Below are 18676 nucleotides of genomic sequence, written 5' to 3'. Positions count from 1 at the left end.
GGACGGATTCTCAGGAAGCAGCAAGGTGCTCGGTTGCAAAGGTGGGAGCTGGCCAGCTGCTCAGACCTGAAAGCTAATTATCCCCAGAGCCCCGCCGCTTTGGGGGCTCCACCCCTGAGAGGCACCTCAAGGCCACTTCCCTTTCAGTTCATTCTACCAGGGCACCCAAGCCAGGAGAGGAGTCATGGCAACTGCAGGTTCCTCTAAGCAAAGCAACTATGAGAACGCAGGTCAGCGCGTCCGCTGAGCAGAGGTGCCGTGTCCCGCCTGCCGCGCAGACGGGCAGGGAGTGTTGGGAAGGCTGGCCTAGCGGGTTCCAGCCGCAGCTCACCTGTAATAATAAGGGTGCTTCTTCCCGTCACTGCCTTCAGAGGTGACGGCGCTGACAATGTCCTCAGTGTCCGTACTCACCAGCTTCACCGAGTGGACGGTCAGGTGCTGGTTCAGGTTCGCACGGCACTTAGCAGCGTAGGGGCACAGGTGGCATTTGTATTTTCTTTCCTCTGGGGAAGAGAGAGCAGGAAAAACCCCAGATGCCCTCAGAAATGAAATCCCAACCCCTTGCACGAGACCACTTAAGGGTCTCAAGGAAAGGCAGGGGGAGGGAGGGTGTTCAAGTCTTGTTTCATGTGTGGACAAAGGGAACACCTTGAATTGTAAATATCTAGAAAGTCTTCACCCAGGAGGTCACTCCTGCATTAATAGTTCCAAAGATAAAAGAGAGTCCCAGGGAAATTGGACCTCCTGCTTTTTCCTGAACACCCACAGGCTAAGACGAGCTAAAAGCACATTATGGTCTGTGTGTGTGTGTGTGTGTGTGTGTGTGAGGCATGGGTGGGCTCTCAGCCAGTGAAGGCAAAGCACAGTGTTCACAGCACTGGTGTGTGAACAAAGCCCCAGCATTTCCTTAAGCTCCAGGTCTGGGTCGGTCACGAAATAAAAAACTAACAAAATTAAAGGAGGGGAAAAAAAAAAAGACTCGTGTGAAATAATGTAATTGGAAATTTACATTTTGCACAAATAAAATACAAAATTTCAATTAATTTCCTAATGGAAACTCTTTCCGAAAACTGAGTGTTTAGGGCTGTTTCCAGAGTGGCCGCTGGAATTCATCTGGTTAATCAAGCAAATGAAAGTCAGAGGAGCAGCCTTTGCTTTCACTGTGCAGACAGAGGGAACAGACGGCGGCGGCAGACAAGAACTACTTCGCTTTCTGTCCTTAGTGCTCTTACGTTGTAACACTGAGCTCGCCTCCAAAAAGAGAAATTCCCGTTTTATCTCCTTCACAGGGAAGGATGCCGAAAAGTCTCTACAACAAAATGTAAGGCATCATTACTATTATAGGTGGTCCCCAATGTCTGAGGGGTTGGTGGCTCAGCGGGGCTACAGATAAGGGGCCCTAATGTGCCAGTGAAACAGAGTCCTTTCTTCAGAATTTTTGCCTTTGCATTAGTAAGCAGGGTTGTTAATTTTGGTATTAAAGGGAACTGTTGAATTTTCTTTTTCTATTGTTTGGAAAAGGTGAATGATACTGGAATTTCCTAGTCTCAGGTTAGAAAGAGCCCACCTGGACCGGACCCCTTTATCAACAACAGTGTCTCCTTCATCATCTCTCTAAATTTCCCCTTGAAAACTGATTTACTTAAGTTTTTTTCCTCCCCCTTGAGTCAATTTTGGAAATTTTGATTAAATAAGCCTTTTTTTCAGCCTTTTTTTTTCTTTTTGCCATAAAGTCGCCCTTGTTCTCCAATAATTCTTTTTTTAATCCTCACCCGAGAATAGTTTTCCATTTATCATCAGATAGAGTCAGAGGGAAGGGGAGAGGGAGAGGGGGAGGGGGAGGGGGAGGGGGAGGGGGAGGGGGAGAGGGAGAGGGAGGGGGAGAGGGAGAGGGAGAGGGAGAGGGAGAGACATCGATGTAAGAGAGACACATTGACTGGTTGTCTTCTGCACGACCTGATCAGGGCTGGAGATGAATTACAACTGAGGTACATGCCCTTGACCAGAAATGAACCCTTGACTCATGGGACAAGGGCTGAGGCTCTAACCACTGAGATAACCAGCCAGGGCTCCAATAATTCTTTAACAGCATCTGCATTAAAGATTAGGCTTCCTTTTTCATTCCTTTCTTAATCAGGGTTAAAGAAATTAATCTATTTTATGGCCCTTTTCTTCCTAGATTTTGTTTTTCTTTACTAATTCTTTAAGATGAATGTGCTAAGTTCCTTTTTTTGTCTTTCTTCTAATTAAAACATTGAAGTCTATGAATTTTCCTCTGAGCAGAGCTATAGCTGTTCATTCCAGGTCTAGGTATGACATGTCCCCTTTTTGTTCCATCTAGATGTCTATAATTTACATTTTGATTTTCTTCCTTTTCTTTGACTTGATTAGGTAGGGCATTTTATTGATCTTTGGTTATTTCAAATTTCATTTAAGTATGTACAGAGCATGTAGACTATAAAACCTCCACTTTTTTTATTTTTAACATGTCGAGTTTTCTTTGTGGCTAAATATAAGACTAAATTTTGTCTAGTGGTTTAATATTTAAGATTAAAAATACTAAAAATATATATAAAAAAGAAAATTAATCTTGTTATATTAATACTGTCCATCCTGCCTTCTTTTTTATTTCATGTTTTATACAAAAACCCCTACTTATTTTCTTTATCATTTTGTTTGGCATTTCCTATGAACATCTGTTTTTTGTTTTGTTTTGTTTTTTATCCTCACCCGAGGACATTTTTTTCTATTTTTTGTTCAGATAGAGTGTGGGAGGGAGAGAGAGAGAGAGAAACATCGACGTGAAAGGGACATGTCGAGTGGTTGCCAGCCACACGACCCAACCAGGGCCGGGGACAAACTGCAACTGAGGTACGTGCCCTTAGCGGGAACCGAACCCGGGTCTCTCAGGACCGCAGGCCGACGCTCTAACCGCTGAGCCAAACCGGCCAGGGCTCCTATGAACATCTGAACTTTTAAAAAAAGTCTGATCTTCAGTGTAAAAACTGAAATATTCATTTTATTATTTCCGCCTTGCTTTATGTTTACCATGGATTTTACTGTATTTTTTTGTCTTCATTTTTGCTGCATTGATTGGGTTAATATGTGTCCCTCCTTTACTCCTTAACTGCTTCCCCTTTCCCAACACAGAATCAACCAGATTTCTCTACCGCTGCATGTAAGGACAGTAACTGTTCCTCCTCCCAGGTGCTGTGGCCCTGCTGCTCCCACCTGCATTAAGATGAGCCCGATAAGATGGGATGCAGCCCATCCCCGTGCCAACAAGAGCCATACATTCCTTACAGTTGAGGAACTTTACCCAAATATGCTTAAATGTGCATCTTTTCTCATCAATCCTCCTTGAACTCTATGAGTCCTTCCAATACAAAATAAAAGCAAAACAAAACCAAAAAAATCCCTTTCCAGAGCCTTATTTGAACATGCCCAGTAAAATGGCTTGAAAAAGGTGAGGCTAACATTCCCACCGCTTCCTGTTGTAATGCTCTTAGAGACACTCAGCTCGATAACAGAGAAACTGGGCTCCAGACCCGGGAGGCCACAGCAGCGAGGCCCTACTCACCTGTGTGCAGCGAGAGATGCCGGGACAACGTCTGCTGTCGGCCAAACACTTTCCCACACACGTCGCAGGGAAAAAGCTGGTCATTGAATTTCCAGGATGGCAATCCATTGCCTGCCTCTAGTACTAGCTTTTCTGTTTCTGGACCAAAAGAACAAAGCATCATGAGGAATAAACAAGGCAACACGACAAATTTCAGTTGAGTCAACATTCAGGGTTTAAGCAGAGGCTTCCTTCTAAGAGTGTGGCTGGTAACCTCTGGTCTTCATGCTCATCAGCTGTCTCTGAGAAGGGCTAGTCTTGAGAGGTGTGGTGGCGAATGAACTCCCGTTGCGGCCAAGTCTCCAGTCTTTTCTCCTTTTCATCACTAAAGGTCAGCCAACCCAAACCTCTAGTGGGCCGGTAGCGTGGTTTAGCAGTGTGTCCACTATACAATCAGTACTCCATAAAAAACTGTTGAATGAGTGAACGGCTGAATTGAACGTTAAAATTCCAGAAACGCAGACTTTAGCCACAAGATCGTAAATCAAGAATGCTGAGTCTCAGATTCTGATGTGAAAACCGATGGTTCGATCCCTTGCAACACACCAGCACTGCCCTTTATAAGGAAAAGCTCTGCCCTATGTTCAAAAGGGCTGCACAGAATCTTTAATGAGGAACTTGTTACAGAGACTCAGTGATGACAACTGCAAGCCGCCTGCTATGGTCTGAGTGTGCGCGCCCCCCCACCCCCCATACGTCACAATCCTAATCCCCAAGGTGATGGTATCAGGAGGTGGGGCTTCTGGGAGGTGCTTAGGTCACGAGGACGGAGCCCCCTTGAAGGGGATTAGTGCCCTTAGGAAAGAACCCCCACAGAGTTCCTCACTCCTTCCACGGTGTGAGGACACCGAAAAGTCTGCGACCCAGAAGAGGGCCCTCACCTGCCCACACTGGTACCCTGACCTTAGCCATCCAGTCTCCGGACTGTGAGAAACACATTTACGTTGTTTGTGAGCCGCCCCGTGGGTGGTATTTTGTTATAGCAGTGTGAACGGACGAGAACATTCTTCCACAAAAACTCCCTAATGCAAGGGTGCTCACCCCGAATTTCCCTAGAGGTCTCATCAGACTTGGGGAAACAGTGAGTGCCCCAAGTTTATCTGCACATAATTCTCAGCCATAAATTAAATCAATGGACATTAATACCTTCCCTGTCATCTTCGAAATATTTTATTTTCTCATCATCCTCTAGGATTACCTTTACTTTCCTCCACCTTTCTTCGTCTCACTGAACGTTGGCAGATGACACAAACATCCCTTTCATAGTAATGTAAGAGGATGAGTGACAGAGAAATCACCAAAAAACGGAAGAGGACGCCTCCATGACAGGTGCCTGGGTCCCTAGAGGCCTGCAGGCCTTACTTTGAAGAAGACAAATAATTTACGGGGTTATATCTTGTCCTTTACCTCGGTAAATTACTGTGAACCCTTTCAACGCATAGTACTGCTGTACAGAGCTGGGTACCACGTGGCGATGACGACCCAGGGGAAAGACTTTTCGTGAGATCCCAGCAGATGAAATTCTCAGACCACCAGTCAGAGACAACATGGGAACAAAGCACTTTATTTCATTCAATTTGGTTAGAACGGCAACCGGACCAATTTTCATTTGAGTGCAGACTTGCCAGAGAGTCTGATCCAAGGACAGGAGAAACAGCTCGGTGTGTGTGTGGAAGGGACGACGCACGGTGCTGGGACCGCTCCGCTGGTCGCTGGGACCTCTCTGCTGTTTGCTGGGACCTCTCTGCTGTTTGCTGGGACCGCTCCGCTGATCGCTGGGACCGCTCTGCTGTTTGCTGGGACCTCACTGCTGATCGCTGGGACCTCTCTGCTGTTTGCTGGGACCTCTCTGCTGTTTGCTGGGACCGCTCTGCTGATCGCTGGGACCGCTCTGCTGTTTGCTGGGACCGCTCTGCTGGTCGCTGGGACCGCTCTGCTGATCGCTGGGACCGCTCTGCTGTTTGCTGGGACCGCTCTGCTGGTCGCTGGGACCTCTCTGCTGGTCGCTGGGACCTCTCTGCTGTTTGCTGGGACCGCTCTGCTGATCGCTGGGACCGCTCTGCTGTTTGCTGGGACCGCTCTGCTGGTCGCTGGGACCTCTCTGCTGTTTGCTGGGACCTCTCTGCTGTTTGCTGGGACCGCTCTGCTGATCGCTGGGACCGCTCTGCTGTTTGCTGGGACCGCTCTGCTGGTCGCTGGGACCGCTCTGCTGTTTGCTGGGACCGCTCTGCTGATTGCTGGGACCGCTCTGCTGTTTGCTGGGACCGCTCTGCTGGTCGCTGGGACCGCTCCGCTGGTCGCTGGGACCTCTCTGCTGTTTGCTGGGACCTCTCTGCTGTTTGCTGGGACCTCTCTGCTGTTTGCTGGGACCTCTCTGCTGTTTGCTGGGACCGCTCTGCTGATCGCTGGGACCGCTCTGCTGTTTGCTGGGACCGCTCTGCTGATTGCTGGGACCTCTCTGCTGTTTGCTGGGACCGCTCCGCTGGTCGCTGGGACCTCTCTGCTGTTTGCTGGGACCTCTCTGCTGTTTGCTGGGACCTCTCTGCTGTTTGCTGGGACCGCTCCGCTGGTCGCTGGGACCTCTCTGCTGTTTGCTGGGACCTCTCTGCTGTTTGCTGGGACCGCTCTGCTGATCGCTGGGACCGCTCTGCTGTTTGCTGGGACCGCTCCGCTGGTCGCTGGGACCGCTCCGCTGGTCGCTGGGACTGCTCTGCTGTTTGCTGGGACCTCTCTGCTGTTTGCTGGGACCGCTCTGCTGATCGCTGGGACCTCTCTGCTGTTTGCTGGGACCGCTCTGCTGATTGCTGGGACCTCTCTGCTGTTTGCTGGGACCGCTCCGCTGGTCGCTGGGACCGCTCCGCTGGTCGCTGGGACTGCTCTGCTGTTTGCTGGGACCTCTCTGCTGTTTGCTGGGACCGCTCTGCTGATCGCTGGGACCGCTCTGCTGTTTGCTGGGACCGCTCCGCTGGTCGCTGGGACCGCGTGTACCTGCCTGCAGTGCCCACAGCGACAAGGCGCTGTTCTTCATCTGTCTGTGTTTAAAACAGTGCTCTTCGGGCCTCAGAGACAAGAGCTCATCTTATTCAAGTTGGAATGTGTGACCAAAAAGGGGCAGGATGGTGGGGAAAAGAAGGCGGAAAAGAGCCCAGTGACCTGCTGAGGACAAGGACCACTCTTGCGATGACCGTCCTTGAGCCCATGCCAATGGCACTGCAGCCCCATAGCGACGAGAGGGCATTTCAGAAGTTCCTTTCAAGTGTGTTATCAAAACAGCGCTGTGAACCAGGATGGTGGTACTAATTACAAGGAGAGGTCAAGAGGGTACAGGGTCTTCCAATACATTCACGACGAGAATGATGGATCGAGTCACATACCAAACAAGTAGATGCAATTAAAAATAAAGAAGTCTCTTAATTCTTTCAAGTATTAGTCATGCACTTGAGAAGTTGAAGCATCATGGAAAGTCTAATCCCCTCCACTGGCCTTAAAAAACTATTAAAACTATGAAGTCTGTGCTTCAGCGAAGCAGAAAGAACAGCGTGCAGTGGTGGTGAGCAGGCCTGAGCCACCAGGAGGGCGTCCATGGCCAATCGGCCACCTCCTGCACCTGAACCCTGAGCCTGGTGTGGGGGTCAGCTCTCTCCCCGCTTGCTGTCTGCATTCTCTGCAGCTACGTACTCTCATTTTGCATGCTCCGAGGCAACCACAGGCCATTTGGAGCTTTGTCCCAAACATGAACTTGAAACCACAGCTGGATGAGGCGGTGGGGATGGAGGCTCGGGAAGCGTCATGCTGATGAAACGAGTCCGACAGAGGCCCACTCCTCAGCAGGTGCCACACTCCTCCACAGCTCTTGTGATCGGTACCACCAAATGCCATGTGAGAAACCGCAGACACTTTTTGGATTCCTCCCTCTCAGTCTTTGAACGATGCATCCAATCATTCACCAGGAGCTGTGGCTCTTATTTCAGGACTTTTTTGATTCTTTCCCCTCTCTGTCTTTCAACACGTGCAATCAGCCACCCAAAGCTGTCTTCAGTTCTCGAGTGAGACCTTCCTGTGACGGGCACCCAGCAAGGACGGCTTCTGAATGTCGACAGTCTGCCTTTCTGCACAGGACGGGCCCACACTGTCACTGAGAGCCGCCGGCCGTGGCCGAGGGTCCTCCAGAGGCATTTCAGGAAAGAGGAGCACGTTCTGTCCCCAGTTCTTGATGATCAGAAGTTGTCAAGAATATTTTCAAATACTTAAACTGTGAACCTGCTGGTGAAGACACACTGATGAAAGCTGGTACGCAGGCCTGCTCCGGTCTCTGCATCAGTGACACTGACGGAGACCCTATGTGAAGGGGACTGCTGCGGGATGGTGGCGAGGGTCCCGTGGACGCACAGGGTGAAGCTCAGTCCCTAGACACTGGCGCCATGCTCCACCCCCATCACGGTGCACTGGATGACCCCGCCTGGATACCACCAGGATCCGCACCACAGGTTTAACAAAAAGATATCACCTCTCAGTTTTGTGTGTGTGTGTGGACAACAATGTGGAAGCTATGATTTTAGAGGGAGAGGAAGGGAGAGAGAGATGGAAACATCCATGAGAGAGAACATCGACCGCCCGCCTCCTGCACGCCCCTCACTGGGGATCAGGCCCACAACCTGGGCATGTGTCCTGACCCAGAATCGAACCAGCAACCTCTTGGTACAGGGGTTGACACTCAACCACTGAGCCACACCGGCTGGGCTAAAATGGACATATTTTTATGTAAAGTTTTCTATTCTTTGATTTTTAGTACATTTCCACAACCGAGAAAAACAAATAAAAAGGAGCCCAGTGCCTTAACCGAGCCATCGTCTCTCAGCAGGATCTCCGCACAAGCCTCCCCGACAGCCTGTTACCAGCCTCACTCCCCTCCAGGACCCCTCCTCACGGGCTCCGGAATGATCTTTCTGAGCCACCAATCTGACCAAGACTTGTCCTGTGTCCCAAGGGCTCTCCAAGGCCCAGCTCCTTCATGTGGCTTCTGAGGTTCTCTGCCACCTGGCTGCAGCCACCGCCACGGTCCGCCCCTCGTCACCTCCCACCCGCAGAGGCTCCGCAGAGGGAGCTACTCGCCCTCTGGGGAGCAGACTGGTCTTTGAAGCTGCCAGTTCTTTCGGGTCGACTGTGACTCCACCAGAAGCTAGTCCGCACCCCAGCACTTCTGCACAGCAAAGTCTGGCTCATTTTCAAGCCCTGTCTCAGATTTCACCGCCTTGGTAAAGCCTTCCCAACTCCCCGGGCACAGTGAGTCATTTCCCCTTCTCTGGCCCAGAGCACTTTTATGAATATTTGTATTGCACCACTCTACCTATTATATTACTTGTTTACACAGCACATATATCATATATACATCTTTTTAATACAGAGCTCCCGCCATCGTCCAACACGCGGCAGCGTTCAATAAATATGCCCCCGGCCTCCCTGCCTATCAGGATGCAAGTCGGCGGGGAAGGGGCTTCTGGGTTATTTATTTGTGTATCCTCAGCATTAACATGGTGCCTGAGACATAGTAGGTACATAGTATATAGTTGTTGAATAAATGAATGAATGAATGGAAGGATCCAAGTGAGGCAGGGAATAAACATTATTCTTATTTTATAGTGGGGAAGACTGAGGCCTAGAAGTAGCATTAGTTAAGGTTTACGGCCAATTCAGGGTGAAAAATAAGGCTATTTGCCTTCTGAATAGGTGTTTAAACTCAACACAAGAACGGTGATTTAATGATTTTATTAGAGGAAATGTTTACAGTCATGAGCCTTACCCCCAAAGGTTTCATATCCTTACTTCTTCCTGATAACAACAAGCCGCAAGATTATTCTCTTCAACACAAACTCTCCGGCAGACACTTTATTGGTTAACCCAACAATTATTCTCAGCTTTCCTTCTCCTCTGCTCATTCCCACTACAGAGTCGAGATTTCCTTCTTTTTTATGGTGGAATAATATTCCATTAAATATATATAAATATATACACACAATCCATTCATCTACTGATGGACACTTAGGTTGTTTCCATGTCTTGGCTGTTGTAAATAATGCTGCAGTGAACACGGGGGTGCAGATATCTTTTTGAGTTCGTGTTTTCATTTTCTTTGGATAAATACCGGGACGTATAATTGCTGGATCATTTGGTAATCTATTTTTAATTTTTTGAGGAAGCTCCATACTATTTTTCCTGGTGGCTGCACCAATTTCTATACCAACCAACAGAGCACCAAGGTTCTATTTTCTCCACACCCTCACCAACTCTTGTTATTTCTTGTCTTTTTGATAAAAGCCATTCTGACAGGTGTGAGGTGATATCTCACTGTGGTTTTGATTTGCATTTCCCTGATGATCAGTGACATTGAGCATCTTTTCATGTCTATTGGTCATCTGTGTGTCCTCTTTGGAGAAGCATCTATTCGGGTCTTCTAACCATTTTTTAATTGGATTGATTTCCCGGGATGGGGTTGCTCTTGAGTTGTACAAGTTCCTTAGGTATTTTGGATATTAGCCCCTTACCAGATATATGATTTGCAAATATTTTCTCTTGTTCAGTAGGTTGGCTTTTCACTTTGTTGGTGGTTTTCTTGCTGTACATTCTTCATTTCTTTGTAACACAATCCTTTCCTAACGCTAATATAGGGGTGGGCAAAAGTAGGCTTAGAGTTGTGAGTACGTGAAACAGTTTATTCTTGTATTATTATTTATTAATTATTGTACTGTTTTTCATATGAACACTTGTAAACCTGCTTTGACCACCCGTGTATATTCTTTTATACAGAGTCTCAGGATTTTGTCTCTTATAAGCATCTTATTTCTCTTCATACTCTTATACTCCGATTCCCGGCTACTTGGAACTATCTGAACAGGTGTCTTTCTCTCCATTTTTCCAACTATAGTCTTTGCCTTGAATGTCATTTGGGGATTTTCCTATTCCTTAAACATATTTTTGTTAAGTGAGGTCAGTGGGTTCACAGGACCAAGCACTTTTCTCCCCATTTTACAGCTGGGGAAACAGAACAGAGCATAAGGAAAGTCACTCAGTACGAGGCGTATTGGCAGCCCCAATACAAGGCTCTTAGCTCTTCCAGTTTATAGTAAACCAAGGCCCCTCACTCGTAATGATGAGGCTTAATAACCAAGAGACAGTATTTTAAATTCTGCCTGCTATGACATAGTGACCCAAGGGGATAAGCCTCATTTCATGCACAGGTTCTGGGAAGATGAAACCCATCAAGTATTTCTCCAGAATTTTCCATGAAATAGACCATCTGGTAGAATCTGGGTGGGAGCTTGACAGACTTGACAGAACATTCGATCAAGTATTCTTGTAACCCAGCTCTTTCATTTTCTTGAGGATGGACCCGAGGCATTAAATTCCCAGGGCACCCCAAAATGTGTTCAGGGTTGAGTAACAGAATCAGGGTTTCCACAGTAACTAAGTCACCATCCTTCCCCAAACCCTAGTTCAGGGAGGAACCTTCAGCATCACCTTGCTCAGGGTTCCTTTTACATGAGAAAACTGAGGCCCAGTGGATGCAGTACTTGCCTCAGGGAGCCCGGCTCGTGACTCTGGGACGGCAGAGGCTTGACCCACAGGCTCCCTGAAGCTCCTCCACGCCCTATGGGATCAACGCCAAAGTCTACAACAGACCAGGAAAGGATTTTTCTTCTCCTCCTGTTCTTTGGCTCGGAGTTTAATATTCTTGGTTATAAGTGGACATGTGCAGATTTAGCAACAATTCACAGACACTCGGATTTCTTTCCGTCTCTCTTCTCGAAAGTGTCAGCCTAGAATATTTCCAGCCACAGAGAAGTTAGAAACTGCAATATGGTAAAAATCAGACTATACAAGGAACAAGAGGAAGATCAAATGGGGGAATCCTAAAAGCCAAGCCCCTCCGAAGCAAACCGGTTATTACTGCAGAAAGTTGTCTTGGACCTTTCATTGATATTTGGAGAGCTTTTTTGGTAAAAACAAACAAACAAACAAAACAGAAAAACAAACGAACAACAGGACCCCCCAAAAACAAAACAAAACAAACCAAAAAGACAAAAGTGGCAAAGGAAGGAACTGTAGTTTGCCTCTTTTCCATTTCGACATCACTTAGCCCCCTGAGAGGTGTATCATTTGGCGTTGTTGCTGTGTGAGAAGATCCCCGTATCTTCTGCCAAAACAATCCTCTCAAAGCACCATCTCTCAACCTGACTTTGGCAAGAGAAATGCAGAGAAAAGGCTTTATTTGGTTAAAGCCGTAAGCAGAAGATGGGCCAAAGTGTGACCTCAGCACACAGCTAACTGTCCAGATTGACTAAATCCGCATCGGCTGCTCATTGAGGAAGAGGCTTTGAGGCCGCCTGGGTTTTCCTTTGTGACAGATGGTATTTTTTTTTCTTTATTGATTTTAGAGAGAGAGGAAGGGAGAGGGAGAGGGAGAGAAACATCGATGAGAGAGAACATCTATTGGCCGCCTCCTGCATGCCCCCCACTGGGGATTGGGCCCACAACCTGGGCATGTGCCCTGACCAGAAACTGAACTAGCGACCTCTCGGTGCATGGGTCAGCGCTCAACCACTGAGCCACACTGGCCAGGCGTGACAGATGGTATTCTGATCATTTCTTTCATCAGCAAGCCTGGAGAGTTTCAAGGCGTATCGCAACTGACATCCTGAAATCCTCTGCATTTAGACTTGGTACCCCGAAGAGGTTAAAACCTATCAGGCCAGTTCTAGGCAGAGCATGCGGTTTTCTGGTGAGACCCCGTCCTTCGGTTTTGTGGGCTCTGCAGGGCCTCTGCTCCAAACAAGCTGCTATGTTCTGAGCACTGCTTGTGAATGGAGGAGTCAACTGTGGTGAAGGACTCTTTGGGGTTAACATCCTTGCTCTGCTGCTTGTCGTTCTCATATGCTTACTTTTTTTTTTCTTCTTAAAGGCCACTTCGACTTCGGGTAGCTTGGTGGGCCCTAATAGATCTATTATTAGGTTCCTTAGGACCACCTCTCTGTAGGTCTTGGGGTAACCAGATCCCCATGAAAGACCATTTCAAACATTCTCCCAAAGCATGGGATTTTCTGCAGGTCATGATGCCAATTCAAAGAACAGCTGACACAGAATTTAGCAATGGTTTTGGTGAATCTGCGCCCAATTAAAAACACTGGGTGGAGATTCTGAGACATAAAAGAGTTCATAGCCTTGATCTTCTTTGGGCTCATTTCAAACTTTAATGCTTAACAAACTTAGCAAAGTCCATGCACAGGACCTGGGAAGATGAAACCCATCAAGCATTTCTCCAATAATTTTCGTAAAATAAACCCATCTGGTAGAATTTGGGAGGGAGCTCTACTGAACCCTGTTTGACAGAGCATTAGACCAAGATCAGATTTCTGGGAATCCAACTCCTTCATATCCATGAGGCTGGAACCAAGGCATAAAAATCCAGGCCCCTCGCCCCAGCGCACCCCATAGCGTACACAGGGCTGAGTAACAGAAAAGCTCCCACAGTAACTAAGTCTTCATTCTGCTCCAAACCTTAGTAGTTCAGGGAGGAGCCTTAAGGATGCTCTTGTTAAATATTCTCTTCTTACATAAAGGGAAACGGAGGCCCAGAGAACCTCAGTTCTTGTCCCACTGTCTCATTAAAGCTCCGCTTTGCCATGAGAAATGAATGCCGAAGTCTACAGCCAAATGGGTGTTTGCTTAGTGCTGGGCTCAAGGAATCCGTGCCCATTGGCTTGTAATCTTTAAACTGGTAAAGAACCATAAACACTTTCCACATCTGATTTTATACACAGGTCATTTCAATTCAATGGGAGAAAACCAGCATCCCTTTAGAAAACGGCTAGGACCTGGCAGCCCTGATTCGAGTGAGGCTGATTACAGAGAACTTGAGGACCTCAGGGAACTTCCCTAAGCTTCCAAACACAAGGCATCGCTGCCAGAATCGAGGCCGACTGATGGGTGTCACCTCTTCGTAACTTCACCTTCAAAAAAACCCACAGGGCCCGGCAAGTGTGGCTCAGTGTTTGAGCATCGACCCACGCACCAAGAGGTCGCTGGCTGGATTCCCGGTCAGGGCACATGCCCAGGTTGTGGGCCAAATCCCAGTGGGGGGCATGCAGGAGGCAGCTAATCGATGTTCCCTCTCATCAGTGTTTCTACATCTCTCTCCCTCTCCCTTCCTCTCTCTTTAAGATCAATAAAGGAAAAAAATTTTTAAAAACAACAACAACCCATTTGCATTTTGGAGGTTGCTTCTACATTTTCCCCCTGCTTGTGTTTCTAAGATCAGTGGATCCTCAACAAAAGCTCACTGAAGAAATGAGACAGTAGCATCACCAAGACCATGACTGTTGAACTAAATGGTAACCTGATTTTACACTGCAACGCAGAAGTACCTGACAGTCGAGATTCAGAAGTCCCACCTGAAGGGCTCCGGTTATTATCTTGCCAGTTACGTAGACCAATGATATTGGTAGGACTTAAAGTCTTAGCAAATGCCTTCAGAATGTCCCCATGCTGAGGACATTTATGAATCTTTGCTAGAAAACCATCAGGCTGGGTACTTCTCGTGGCTTTGTGGCGGACACAGCTGGTGGTTTACTCAATACCCAACGGAGCTACAATTATTACTGTTTTTTTTAGGGTGGCAATGTGCCCAGTTAAAAACATGCGCACGTCTTCTTAGCTCTCACTGGTATTGAGGGCGGGCAATGACACATAGTTCTGGCCACTAAGGGACAGGTGAGTGTTCCTGGGGACGGAGTCTCTGACACTCCCCCACTTCCTGAAAAAAGGAGTTTTGAACAAAAGTCTTTCTCCTGGGCTCTTCTTCCTGCTCCGTCTGGAGGTGCAGCAGCCCTCTTCCAACCGTGAAGATGGAAGCCATATGAGGGTGGTAGAGCAGAAACTGGGAGGAGGCTGGGCCCCTCCATTGCTGCACCAGCCCTGTGCTATCTACCCTGAATTCCTTGCTCTGGGGAAGAAAAAGGGCCCCATTTGGTTAAGTCACTGTGGTTGAGCTGAACGTAATTCTAACAGATAAAGGCTTAAAGTGTGTAACTAGTTTCACCCTATACTGGCGGTTTATCTCCATTATGCAAAAAAAAAAAAAGGGCAGTCTGTTAAGAGTATATTAAGGAGATAATACATAATTAAAACAATAGCTTATGTTTATGGGGGATTTACCATTGTGCTAGGCCCTGTATTACACAGTTCACATACATTATATTTAACCTTATAACAGCACTCTGCATTAGATACTATTATTACCATTCCCATTTTACAAAAAAAAACAAAAACCCACAAAAAAGTATCAGGCTCAGGGAGGTTGAACATTGAATGAAAGGTCATCCAGCTGGTAAGTAACAGCCTGTCCCAAACCCAAGTCTGTCTGGCTCCAAAGCTTAACTATTCATTACGTTGTACTATTACACTATAAAATCAAAGAAGAAACTCCAAAAGTTCTGACTTATTTCACCGGAGATAAATCTGTCTGCTACAATCTTGATTTGTCCGACTCTAAATTTCCCTGTATTCGCCAACCACAACGAAGAAGCGTCTCTGCTCACATACATTTAAAGTGGGCTTTACCGGGGCGCCCACATGCTTCTCCCAGGACCTGGCTGGAGGGAGGAAGGTGAACTGGGAGCCTCCCCCTCATTTCTGCTCTCCAGGTGGTCTTCTGGGGCTTTACTCTGCTGGGTGCTGCACATCAAACGCCTGAGCACTGATTATGTACATTTTAATCACAAAAACTACTTTCAGATGAGCTTTCCTTGCTCCAGGACCAGATCCAATGATGCCTGTTCTTTCAACTTTTCCCAGGGAAGAAAAAGAACAGGCATTCCAGTGCGGAGCTATCCAGTGGCTGTATGACGAGACGGGAAATCTTTCAACCCAAAGAATTTCCTTCTACCGTTTATTATAAAGTATGAGCACAAATGAGAACATCTTGAGGGAAAACAATACCATCATTTGGGCAAATGGGAGAATTACCCTTTTTTCCTTGTTTATTGCTGAACTAAGTGCTCAGTATACGTATGGAATAAATGAGGAAATGAATACATGAAAAGAATATAGCAAATCACCATTGTTAGAGAATTTAAGCTTTTAAAAAATACTCTAAAATATAAAAATCCTGACTGTCTAAAATACTAAAATTTTAATGCCCATTTACTCCTGAAATTATATGATGTGCTATGCATCATACCTATAGAGTATTTTAAAAATACTGAATGTTTCTTTTAAAATTCAAGCCACAATCATTTCCAAATATTATTCAAGTACGCCCTTAGGGCTTCTATCGTTTTCTTCACTAAAATTGGAATCCACTGGTATTCTCAATTATTCTAGTCCTCTTTTCTTATAGACAAGCCTTGATCATATCACCCATCCCTTTAAAGATTTCTACATTTCCTTAAAGCCCTTATCAGCTCCGGGACACTGCAACATTCCTGTGTGACTACATCCAGTTTCAAATTTTCAGTTTTCTTCTCTCTGCTCCTAATCTATTGAATTCTGCACCAACAGAAACTAACTCTTCTATTTTGCTTTTCTCTTGACCTTGGGGTTTAGCATATTATAAAATGTATGTTAGTTGATGGCAGATTTAACAAGTTAAGGTAACACTGATCAAAACATATTTTTCCCTGTGACTCAGAAATACTATTTGATTAAGCAGTTATAAGTTTTCGTATGGTGGAGATTTCTCTCTGTTGGTTCATTTAATTATTTTCCCCCAGGCAGGGAGCACAGACACAGGATTGGGAAATAGCTTGTTAGCTCGTAGAAGAGGGAAGGGATTATTAGTATTTTCCTAGGAAAGTGTCAGAACGATGGGCAGCATTGGTCATTGGTTACCAATAATAAGTAACACATTTTATTTTTAAATAAATAAAATAGGCAATCTCCATAATAATATCACTGTCAATAACCTGAATAGCCACACATCTTTTTAACGGCGGGGGGGGGGGGGAGCGGAGGGGGCTAAAAGGGGAATTTTACGTGTGACCAGCTAAGACTGACTCAGCCCGTTTTGTCCCAGGCCATGTGGAGGCTAAGACCTTCATTTACTCTTCACAACAACATGTTAAGGTTGGTCTTATTAAAAAAATTTTTTTTTTCTTTATTGATTTGAGGGAGAGGGAAAGAGAGGTGGAAACATCCATGAGAGAGAACACTGATTGGCCGCTTCCTGCATGCCCCCCACTGGGGATTGGGCCCACAACCCGGGCATGTGCCCTGACCAGGAATCAAACCGCCCACCTCTTGGTGCATGGGTCGATGCTCAACCACTGAGCCACACCAGCCAGGATAGGTTGGTCTCATTTTTATCTTCATTTTGTAGTGGAGGAAATTGGAGCTCAGAGTGATTAAGAAACTAACCTGGTCTCTCAGCTGGTAGAGTGAGAACTGATCCGAACCCAGAATATGCACCTGGAAGAGTATGCCCTCCAGGGTCCCTTGGAGGGCACTTAGCTCTAGGTTGTGAAGGACCTTTGATTTCTGTGTCAAGGTAGCAAAAAGCCATAGTTGCTGGTTTGGAATTTTTGTAGGCTGATGACCTTCCCTTGGACTGGGTCCTAAGGAGGCCAAGGTCATGTGCTAATTTTCTCTTTCCTAGGCAGCAAGTGCCACTGCATTTTATGGCCACAGAAGAAAATACACGGTGGGGCAAAAGCAGATTTACAGTTGTGAATATGGGAAACAGTTTATTCTCGTATTATTTATAAATTATTGTATTGTTTTCCATACAAGCAATCGTAAACCTATTTTGCCCCACCCTGTACAACCTTGAACAAAACATCCTTGTTGAAGAACAGAATGAAGTTAACAGTGTGAAAGGTTTAATGTAAACTTAATACTACTCCAAACACATATCCTATCAAGAAGGGACCTGAAGAATCAAACTTGTATCCAAAAGTCAGGGCATTCCCAGTATCAAAATAACTAAATTAAAAATCTAAACCACTTCTATTTAATCATTTAAGGACTGAAAGAGTCAAAAATGGATTTTCAGCTCACACATCAGAAATGTAAATATTCAACAGTCTAAAGATACATTAAAAAAACAGATCATGTTCAGCGATATGACTCTGAAGTAGCTGAACAAAAGGAGGAGAAATAAAAAAGAAAATCTTCCTTCCATTTCAAATTGAAAAATAAATCAAATAAGTTAAATATAGAAATATCAATGCAATATTTTGGTTACAAATTGAACTCTAGAAAAATCAAATAACAGATTCAGAAATATGGAGGCATTATCTTACTCCACAGTGGAAATGCAATATATTCCACTTGTCTGTCCTGTATTACTATCAGTTGTGTGTAGGTATTTTTCTCATACTTTCTGATTTGATCATCTTTGAAAGCACCTCTTCCTAAACTCTCTCTTTACACAGACCTTAAATATATTGGGCAATAAATATTCGTTGGTTTGATTAAATTTCACTAATTATAGGCAAAGGAGAGAAACATGCATTGATATATGCTATATGTAAACCAGTGCAGATCACATGCAAGTAGACAGGCCGATTGGTTCTAGTCTGTCCCCGCTGCACCACTTGCTACCCCATAACATAAAGTCACTACCTCTACCTTTGATGATGGAGGTGCAGCATTCTTTGGAGACTTCATCTCAGCAGAATCTGTAACTCCCCTTCTGCGAACTAGGGCGAAGGCACATTACTGCTTCTCACTGACAGAACCTGAGGTGTGGGTCAGCAAAGTGCTTGCCTAAAGTCATACAGTTGAACCCAGACTGGGAGTGAACCAGTCTTAGCTCAAAGCCCTCTTCACCCCCCGGGCCCCCCCAGGTCTCCCCCTACCCCATGCTGAAGTTCAGGTTCTTAACACCACATACTGGAGGCTTTGCATGATTAATCAGTCTTCAAACTGTACACTGTATTTATAAAACATGTTATGTAGTGGGGAACAGATGTCACCATGAGAATCATATTTTCTGCTATTGCCCAATTTTGGCATGTGGACATTTGTAACCTTAATGATGCATGAAGCAGGATTCTTGCATTTAAT

General features: G+C 46.0%; 1 protein-coding gene across 1 annotated transcript in view; it reads right to left on the bottom strand.

Annotated features, from left to right (window-relative positions):
• Positions 1 to 18676, bottom strand: part of ZNF827 (zinc finger protein 827) — a 161233-nt gene that overhangs the window by 11171 nt on the left and 131386 nt on the right. Inside the window, exons 9-10 of the mRNA XM_036241328.1 lie at positions 3581 to 3718; positions 332 to 503 (exon numbers count right to left, since the gene is read on the bottom strand). Of these exons, the coding sequence (XP_036097221.1) occupies positions 332 to 503; positions 3581 to 3718 (310 nt within the window). The remainder of the gene's footprint in view (positions 1 to 331; positions 504 to 3580; positions 3719 to 18676) is intronic.

The sequence above is a fragment of the Molossus molossus genome, unplaced genomic scaffold (assembly GCF_014108415.1).
Source record: "Molossus molossus isolate mMolMol1 unplaced genomic scaffold, mMolMol1.p scaffold_m16_p_4, whole genome shotgun sequence".
NCBI classification, from domain to species: Eukaryota; Metazoa; Chordata; class Mammalia; order Chiroptera; family Molossidae; genus Molossus; species Molossus molossus.
The sequence above is the reverse complement of the archived record's forward strand: the minus strand, read 5'-3'. Positions and strand labels throughout refer to the sequence as shown.